Source organism: Vanessa atalanta, chromosome 14, assembly GCF_905147765.1.
Source record: "Vanessa atalanta chromosome 14, ilVanAtal1.2, whole genome shotgun sequence".
Taxonomy (NCBI): Eukaryota; Metazoa; Arthropoda; class Insecta; order Lepidoptera; family Nymphalidae; genus Vanessa; species Vanessa atalanta.
In genome coordinates, this window is record NC_061884.1 from 6159175 (window position 1) to 6170154 (window position 10980).

At 32.7% G+C, this 10980-nt stretch overlaps 1 protein-coding gene across 2 annotated transcripts in view; it reads right to left on the bottom strand.

Annotated features, from left to right (window-relative positions):
• Nucleotides 1-9347, bottom strand: part of LOC125068610 (protein TIS11) — a 26294-nt gene extending 16947 nt beyond the window's left edge. The window contains exon 1 of one of the 2 annotated variants that reach the window (XM_047677830.1): nt 8646-9347. In XM_047677830.1, coding sequence (XP_047533786.1) covers nt 8646-8702 — 57 coding nt within the window. In that variant the 5' untranslated portion in view covers nt 8703-9347. The remainder of the gene's footprint in view (nt 1-8645) is intronic. The other variant, XM_047677831.1, reaches the window with a different exon arrangement.
• Between the last annotated feature and the right edge of the window lie 1633 nt (nt 9348-10980).

The following is a 10980-nucleotide window of genomic DNA, read 5'->3' on the forward strand; positions in this document are numbered from 1 at the left end:
ATTTGACGTTGTTGAATTAATCGTCTAATGCACATAATAAGTATGAATAAGGCGATCGCAGCGTTGATAATCGTTCAGGTGTCCTACTAAATAGGAAGTGGACGTGCAGATAAATATGTTCCCAATTTGGCACGTCGAGTGTGACAGCGGTTATGCAACGCGACACTGACCTACCGGCCAGCGTGCCACTTTCCTTTCATTATTGACACACTATCTATAAACGGAGAACTATCACTGCGACCATTGCGCTTGCAACAACGTGCTCACTGATCAAAACATTCGCATTAAACGCACATCTCCTTGCATTCATGGTCGTTTCGGGACAATTTTAAAGTTTAGATTAATTAACTTATAAAAGTTGATATTGTAATCTCGAATCGTTTTATTATGCACAATTTTAAAATATGCAATAGCTTGCTTAATGGACGTTGCGGAATATTATATGGCAATTAGTTTGTAGGACGTGACGTAGATCAACAATGAGGATTGTTGCCGATAAGTGTCGTGTACTGTTAAGTGCCTATTGTAATAAACAACGTGATAAACGTAAATGCAACTGCGCCCAATTAATTGACAGCTATCTAAACAATGAGAAACTGCCGGTAATTTAACACGATATAAACACGACTGTAGTAATGCAAAATATTTTAGCGAATAGTGACACAATATACTTACGTTTAAATAATATTATAAAAGTACGCGAAACAAGCATTACTTATAATGAGAAAAAATGTAGACTTGAAAAAGGTGATCATCAAAGTCTTTGCTACAATTACAAAAAAATGGTGTTAAAATGATTTCTGGCATTTAAATTGTATTCACAATGACTAAACGATGTAAAGTCTGAAGAACCCGAATCCATAAATAAACATATGTTAGTTATTTATAATACAATGTATCGGGTTATATGACACATTCAACAGCCGCGAGGTCGTTCTACAGGTGCCCAATTGCGCAGCTTGGTTTGAAATTGGGGTAACTCCCCATTTACATAAACGTACATACAAGGGGCACCTTAATGAGCAACTTGTTCTGTTTAATTATTCACATAACTTCATTTATACACAAGTAGGACGCAAAAAGCAAATTATATCGAAATTATTATTATATTAAAGGCTCAGAGGCCAGAGAAGGCCAGAGAAGGGCTCTTTGGAAGAGTAGGCAGGTAGGGCAATTTCAACAATGGTATTATTTAAATATACAAAAAGTTTATCCTATTACGAGCAGGTAAATATAGGAAGTACAATTCAAGGAAATTTAAGACAAGTTTCTGTTTGAGGTATAATGTATATTATAGCGATTTATTACATTAGAATTTTAAAATAATCAATGAAATGTTGGATTATTCTATGAAAAGGGTTGGAAAGTTTGTTTCCTGCAGCACGCGCGGATTATAATCAGTGTAATAGCTTCATGTTTGTGCAACACTCTTATGCAAACTGCAATCGTGCGAATCGTGCGCAACGTGTGATGCATTCTGCGCTTCCACTGCAAGACTCATCTTGCGTCAACGGATACGTCTCTATTGCAACGCAAATTAATTATCGTTCTGTAAGTATATAAGACAACACTAAGTTGGGTTTCCCTTCGGAGCCATGAAATCCGGTTAAGTCGTTAAAACGTTTTAGGTAATAGTCGATTAAAAAATCAATAAGGCAAAGGTTGTGAAATGGCGCCGGCGCTGATTCTGACGCCGCAGCTCCTCTCCGTTCGGCCGTATCATTACGAAACAAGAAAAGAAAGTTAAAATCGTTTCAGCTGAGAGAATGTCGCTCTACTCGACTACTTGCGGCCTGTGGCAGTGCTGTGCTGTAATTGTAATACATCCAAGCCGCCCTACTAACCGCTCAATTGTGATGTAATCATTTCCTTTAATTTTTTATTTCATGTACAAAATTGACATTAATATTTCGTCAAATATTTTATTGATTATGTTATACATATCGTATCTGCAAAATTTCATTGTACCAATGTTCCTATAAATGACGCGTAGGTACAGAGGGCGAATCGGCAGTACGGCGAACCCTCTTCGAAGCCGAAATCGAATACGAAACGATGTTTCTTATATTGCGCAAGTGAGGTTGATATGTTCTTAAGCAATTATGTAAAGCGATTAATACAGGTAAGGGGAGAGGTTGCGCGGGCGCAGCGGTTATGGTAAAAGTGTTACACGGCGCCGCTTGTGCTCGATTCAATGACGCAACCGCAATGTGTGCCAAAACTGCAGCAAAACTACAACGTCGACTACGACGCTGAACAGGCTACGTGTTACGTCCGAGTTCAACTGTTTATGTAACCCTAATGCCGAATTTCGAATATAATCCTATCGATGATAGGTGATTCGTCAAATGTATGCTTGATAAATGGCAATTACAGAATAATTAAGCGACTTACAGGCTTAATATATACATATGTATCAAATAATAATTCATTTTCAATTATATCATACCTTGTCAATTATTTTTTATTATAATTGCATACTCTTAAAACGTTACAAAAAAGGTTATACTTATGTTTATAAGTGCATCAAAGAAAGTGTAGTAAATAACACATTGTTTCAATAACAACACTAATAATGTTTCCAGACGATAAGATAGAGTAGGTACCCTTTGTTTATGCACTACACTCAACATAAGACCTCAGATAGGCATTATCTACTTAGGTATATATGTATTTAACTGTTTGGTTACTCATACGAAACAACTAATTATATGAATTCTAATCTAAAAGTAAATAAACATTCAAGTATGTAGAGTGGTGAGAGTTTGCTTAAGATAAATAAACCGTTGGATAGTAATAATAGTTGAAAGATGTCAGTTATTATTACATATACGTATATTTAATTTAATATTTACTTATTTATAAATAATTTTTGGTTATTCTCGTATCGATATGCTTTATTTGTATTGTTTCAATATTTGAGACTAGTTTATTTATTACTGATGATAGTGAGTACCCTACGTAATAGCTTAATTCATAATAACGTACCGTTTTTGGAAAGATATATGTTATTGATATGATTTTTTTTTAAATATGTTCGATTAAATCTTGTAAATAAATTGCGATAATAATTGGCAACACGTGACGACTTGTTATCAAGAATGATTTCAATTCATATAAGTACGTTTCACTCTACAATCGAATAAGTTTATAATTTAAACGTCATACAAGTAATTTTAAGACTTATTCAGTATGGTTTAAGGTATAATTTTGATGAACATGAGAAGACGTTTGTTTCGATACCAACGAGTATACCGACGACCGCCTACTCGGCAATGAACCCTAGCATTTGTTCTGCTGAAACAATTAGCAGAGCGTCGCGAATCAAACAAAACTTTTTAATAACACGAACCATTAAATGAATAAAGCAGATACCAATTTCAAGATTTAACACTACTTATATTTGACTATTGAAATTATAACTTTAAGAAAATTTTAAATGTAATAAAAATATGGTTTCGATATTGTGGCATTAGTTAGGCAGAGTCATTTTATTAAATCAAATGAATATTAAAAAAAAAATTGATTAATTCAATGAATATATATTTCTCGCAACATGCTTAATTTAATTTGCTACAGGAAGTTCAACCCAAATGTAATTCAAATAATGTTTATCGTTTATGTAAATAGAATAAACATAATGATATGCGTGTCTAAAGAGAATAAGTTCACGCTAAGAATCAAGGTTTAACCTGCAACTACACTTCAATGTAATTTGTATTTACTTACATTCCTTTAAGTTTTAACTTGGTGGGACAAAAGTAATTAGTTTCAAAATTCTAATAATTTATTCACAATAATACAAATATATTGCTACGATGTAAATGCATTTTCCTAGCGTCAATCATTACCTCGTGGTCATTATGATTAAGTTTATTTATTTTAACCTAGATTTGACATTTTATAGTTATTGTATGTCTTACAGTGATTACCTTACCGTTCGGAACCTCGATTTCTTGATTCATCGCTAAATGGCTAAGTATTGATGCCATCTTTAAATTAAGCAATGCATTCAAGGCAAGCTAGTTATTAAAAAACTAAACAAATGTTCGTGTTAGGAAAGCGTAATGCCTTGACTGCTGTTGACCATAGAGACCTACATATATGTAGGTCGAGTGGTGCTCTCATGCGAGGCCATTACGTTTAAAGGGAATAGAGGGTTGATTCACATCTTGAGACGTGTAAGAAAGATTATGACAAAGATTATGTTTGAATTTCTATAAGTAATCACTCGTGTAAGATTATCTTCCAAGCCATGGCCTGTTTGCCTGATCAGTCATACTATTAACGTAAAACACGCTTGAAGTTTCGAGGCGTTAATCAAGTAATCAAGCAACGTCGAGCGCTCGTAATCGGCTAGAAGTATTTCCACTACAGTGGCTTCATTTCGTAACTAAACAGAGGTGAACGTGATAAAGACAACGTGATAATCGAGTATAGTTTGAAATCAAATACATAATGCATATGTATTTGATAAAAAATTAGCAATTATATTTATATGCAGGAGAAAAACGCATCGAAAATGTGTGAATTTAGCTGAATGGGATACGATCGACATGGAGAATGGCGCCTGAGACTCACGCGGAATCTTATTTCGCTAGCACAGCGTACGAGGAAATAATCTGAGTAGTTATTGTATACAACACTAACTGCTACCTCAGCTCCCACGATCAACACTTATTGTTTGCGTTACACTCGAAGGTTTCTGCAACGTCTAGGTGTTGAGAAACGTAGGCAACTGAGGCCTGAAAAGGCTGTTTGAGAAACCTTTCGAGTTTCGATTGCGAAAAGTTTAGAAAGCTTATATTTACTTGCATGCAGATATTGTCAAGTAACGTGTATGCAAGCACTCGAACATGTTAGCACACGCGTTAGCTAGACTACCCACTGGACATCTTGACTCATAATAACAAAACGGTGAATGGTAATTATTTTCAAGCCTGTAATATATAATTTATTGTGTTTGGAATATTTTTATTAATTAATTTCGGTAGAAGCTAAAGTGATTTCAAAAGTTTATCGAACACACGTGGAGAGTTAATCGCGTCGCGTGACCATCATAGCCGACACCGCCTTCGCAATTAACTCACGGATAATATTATTTATTTACTAAACTCACAGCTCACTTATAAAAACCGGAGGTATTTCCTTTTTCCTCGATGTTCTTCTCACATTGAAATCTTATTCAATTTAAAATTTAAACGTTTAATTCGCGAAACATGCTCGACTGTACGCACTATCAGCTATTAAACATTGCAAAATACAAACTTATCTCGACGAAAACATTGATAATGCGCCTGACTTCCTCCTATTATTTATTTCTAACATGGCTCGAAATAATTATCAAGTACTATAGAGTATGGACGGCTACAATGCGTTTTGCGTGCGAGCATAGTGCGATTGTACGCTCCGACGCCGCACATGATTACACGCCTTACTGACCAACTAACAACAAACGAAACTAACCCTATAACTGCTTGAAATAGTGTCAATATTGTTATATTAAATAAATCCAGTATGTACAACGTTTAAATTTACCTTTAATACCTAAAACCAGTATTAAAAAACAATTTAGAATATTGTTCGGTTTAGACGTATTGTAGCTTATCCCACTAAAACAAATACATACATAATTATATGTTTAGTCGTAATTACTGTATTCAATTAACGATTTTTTGACGTATCTGTTCAAGGACAGAAGTGGGGTATTTTGTGAATATGTCCTTCCTCAGGCAAAAGGACATATTCACAAAATACCCCACTTGCAAACGACTTTCCCCATCCTATAAAAAATTTGGAAACTAACAATACCCTGTTCGAACAAAGGAGAATTGTAGGACAAAAGCCTCTTTATCTTGTGCCAAAAAGAAAAAAAGGTTATAGTGCTGAGCGGTTGTATTTGTAAATAGGCTGCAGGTAGATGATGGTTGTAGGTGTATTTACGAGCCCAACGGTTTAAAAGATTTTTTGTTATTAAAAAGAAAAATAAAAGAATAACGATGCACCTTTCAAAATTCCCACTGCGATTTCTTTGGTAACGTAAGTCATTCTATGTTGCATTTGTGTTCGCATCACAATACCTAATCGATACGAACGCTGATATGGTCTCCAAGCTTACTACGTAATTATGAATAAATCGAATTTCTTCTTGTGTAAAATAAATGACATAAAACATTTTTTTTACTTGTACATATACTCATTTATTTAAAAAAAATACTTTAAAAAATAACTATACTATATACATGAATATATACATATAATATATACTATATACATGAATATATGAATACATAATGATGTTTTTTATTTTAATGTAATTGTCAGTAACTTATTTAGAGACGATAGCGCGAGTACATTTAAAAACTTGTTTACGAATATTAAAAACATGTGCCTATATTTTATACATAAGTTGGCCTGCATCTCTACCCCTTACACTATGTGCTCAACGGAATACAAAACAGGGCAGCCCCGAGCAACAAGTGGCTTATACGCAATATAAAGAAACCACAAAAACCCACGAGCAGGTAGCGTAGAAAAGAGCAAACGATTTATAACCATGTGAATTAGTCATTAGAACCGGTTTTGCTTCGCCACTACGGATAGGGTCGAAAACGAGTTCGCCAAGCGATAGTGATCTTAAATCCAAGAGCATAAGAGCTGTATTGTGGAACATTATATAATATAATGGGAGCCACACCAGTCACACCACTTAACCGCGTCTGCTCTCTACCCCTGCTGAGATTTGAAAAGGATTTGTCAAGCAATAACAACGAGATATGCTAAGACAAAAATAGGAAGATTAATTTATGAACTAAGGACAAAATGATCGTTTTAATACGTTACCTGCGTCTACTTGTAACATAAGCTTTGTTTTATACAATGAATGAATGAATGGTAAAATTAATTAACACGAAAATATGTTACTAACAATGTTTCAAATAGATTATTAATTTATAATTTTCAATATAAAAATATAACTACAATAATTTAAAGAACTACTCAATATTATTTATCTCCAATAGCAACATAAACACACGTGTAATTTACTATAATGATGTATGCAAATTAAAAACAGTTTAATAAAAATATATATTTTTACTTTCTAAGGAAAAATGATTCTTATAAACTGTATATCCAGTTCAATTAGATTCTCAACCGGGCCATTGCATTCATATACGAGATAAGTCGTAACTACAGGAACAGAACACCACGTACTAACAAATCAACAAATTGTCCGTATGTATACTATAATTATGGCGGTAGGAACTACCTTTGCAGTAAAAGGCACGAGCGAAACTTACCTTGTACAGCTTCGCTCATATAATGTTCTTAAATAACTACTTGTCTGTACTGTTAGAGAATGTAATATTTACGAAATACCAATACTTTAAGGACCGAGTTACAGTAGCAACAAATACTTATATATTAACAAAACAAAATAATTTTGAATCACAAATTAACGTTTTTAAAGTTTCATAACACAACTAACAGCTATATGAATATATAGTAATTATGTTTATATAAGCTTGTCTCGCGAAAATACACAAGATTTCATTAAATTGGGATAGTCCCGCTCACGAAAGAACAAAGTAATATTATAAAATCATTAGTAGGTTATGTATAATATTATTGAATATCTCAAGGTCAAACGCAAATTCAACTTTAAATATTCAAATTGTTGAAAATACGCATTAATGCGAAAGGTTTGGTTAAATAAATAAGCATATGATTATTTTGAAATAATTTATAATTAATTCTTAGAAATATTATCTATTTATTTTAATTCAAATAAAATATATTTTACTTTAAACGTTCCTATATTTCATGTTGGTATAAATTGCAGGTAGTATACGTACTTTTACCAGCTCAAATGTCAAAGACTATATATCAACGATTTTTGTGTTTTACATTCTTATTATATAGGTATAGTTGAACAGTGAAAAATTGTATAAATAGAAAAAAGAAAAATGACTTCTTAGACTTTTCTTTAAAAATATTAAACCAAATCTTTAAAAAAATAGTAGTACCTACTTCTAATAAACTTTTTTATACAATACGTTGAATCATATACACAACTTTAAGTTGTAAGTAAGTAATATTTTAATGTCTTGTTGTTTGACATATTATAAATTTGGTAAATAAAATAAATAATTTAACGTTACTGAAGCATATGCTATATATGCAACATTGTTATCGCAAATAAGACTTATTCGCGATAACAATGTTGCATATAGCAGGCAATAATTAATGTGGCAATTAGATGGAAGGCGTGTTTACGTCTTTTATTTAAAATTTACATAAAGTAAATGGATTATAGATGTGTAATTTAAGAGATAGACGATTTTATAATAACCTAAAAAATAAAAGACATTAAATATCGAAGCATGATACATATTATCATGCTTCGATATTTTTGAGATGAATTATAATTTTAACAGTTCAACACGATACGTTAATCAATTAAAATTTCATTTTAGTTTATTTTTCATTTTCGTGAAACAAAAATCCACGAGAGGCATTCAGGGATACATGCATGTCAATAAAGGTTTACTAACCTTAAAATATTTTTAGTCGTAAAATAACGACTAAAATCTCCTATAACTTTTGTGGGTGGTTTGAAAATTAATTAAGTATGCTATGCTTACCTTCAAGAACAGATCACCAAAGTACAGCGCAGACTGATGCATTATGGCAGTAGACATTATGTAGAATCAACTCGACACTAGTTAAGATCCAGGTTTTAAATGCTTGTTTTACGTTTTGTAACGTGCAATTAATTCACTTATGCACGATTTTAGGGCAGACTCACTATAATTTAAGCAAGTTTGAAAAGTTCACGATATTATCAACAAGAATTTTTAGAAAACCGTTGTAAATACTACTGGTGTATTAAATGTTATTAAATCGACGCGTTTTTGTTTTTTCGTTCGGTGACCACAGATTGACTCCGAACTAGTTGGCTGGGGGCGATGTTTTTTTTTATCCACAATTGAGCCAGTTATAAAATTTTTGAACACAATTTCGCAAGCAATGCGAAAATGTACAAAACAGTCCTTTGTTTCGAAATATCTTCACTTTTTTCGCGTCTATACGGAAATTCACAAATATTGGTCAAAACTCTGCGCGAACTGCATCGAAGTAAACTTTAGACAATAAAAACTTTTTATTTGTCCAACTTTATACTCCAAAACGTCTATAATTCTGGCTGCATAAGTCGCAAGTTAAAAATGAATCGCAGTGTCAACGTCCGCGCAAAACGCACCACACGTTCATTCCGTATCACGCTTGCTCGCGCACTGAGCCTGCAATTCGGTTCGCCCGTGACTCGTGAGCCGGCAGCGGGCGGGTGGATTTTGTTTTCAAATCAAACAGCACGATCACGTTTTGAAGCGAGATTCGTTTTCAACTCGGGTACGCTCGGCTGATGTCGGCAATATTCGGTAATCTGTTTTGTTGTTGTCTGCCCGCCATATAATAAAAACTGATAAAAACTCCCTCATCTTGGTCTTCTTTTGGTTGTTATTTTTTTTGTTAATTAAAATGTACATAATCAAGTAAAAGGACATTTTATATACATTTACATAATTATCATGCAAACTAGCAACTTGGCCGCAACTTCGACATTCTTAATGAACTATTAATACCTACTAGTTATCTACTCGTTCAACTTCTCGTAAATATATAGGTATCGATTGCACGCCTAAAGACTATAATATTGTGCATTATATGTACGTACCTACATAGTTTGAATTAACTGTTGCAAATGATAAAAATGTAAAATGTGCTTAAGTGAAGAAATACCTTTATATCTTTTTCTACGCAAATGTATGTAATTAAAGGGATATTAATAACAGAACTTATACCACAAGTTAAACCAGATAGTTTATACCTACTTATATAGATACATTTATACAATTTGGTGAGGAAGTGCTAAAAAATAAACGGCCAGAACGGTGCACAAACGCAAAAACTTGTAATTTTAGAGCTGGTTCGGCCAATCGAGTATCCTCCGCCCGCGCTTGTATAAGGTTATGACTATAAACAAAGATGAAGCGTGTATATAGGCGTATAGACAGAGATATTAGATCCTGTGTCTTTTTGCGACCAATCTACCTTTTAAGATTTATATTATCATTTTAGGTTCCTATAGTACTTTTAACTTAATAGAACTAGAACTAGTAGTTTTAACTTAATTATTATGGAACGTATAGGAATTAGAATAGATTTTAAAATTAAGAGTTAAGTAAATTACTATAACTATAAGTTTAACAAACGCTGAAGAAAAAAAGAAATCAACATTATAAATGTTAACCAACACGAAATATTTTCTATAAATTATCTTAAGCTTATAAATTTACCTATAGTTCTCGAGTAGATTATAAATTATATTACAGGTTAAGTTTGTCTGTTCTATTTAAAGGTAATTAAGTATTCAATATTCCACGTAATTATAAAACTGCCACTTAGTATTTTACAATTCATAATATTTAATTCAGAAAATAAAATAGTTATTTATATGAAACATAAAAATTAGATATCTGAAGTAGATATCTGAAATTATTAAATAATTTTATTCAATCTAATACATACCTATTTTTTAACATAATTGGATTTCATTCATTCATTTCCCGCTTAGTTTATGACTAAGTGCACAGACATCGCTCGCCGCGTCCCTCGAGCAACTTTTTATTATGGCATTCGTTGTTTGCAAACCCGTTTGACGGTTTTAGTGTAATGCGCTATATTGCAGCAAGCTTACGGGAACTAGGTTCTATTCAGGAGTAAGCTGATGGTTCTATCTTTACTCGATCTTTGCCTAAGAATACAAAGGGTTGTTTTATTACAAGCGATATAATATTGCAATCGACCCTCGTTTTGTTACGACAATAACAACAAAACAGTTATGATGTACTATTTTAATACGTAGGATTTTTTTAAATTCATAGACGTCAACGATTTTTTTTAGTCTTCTACCTAAAC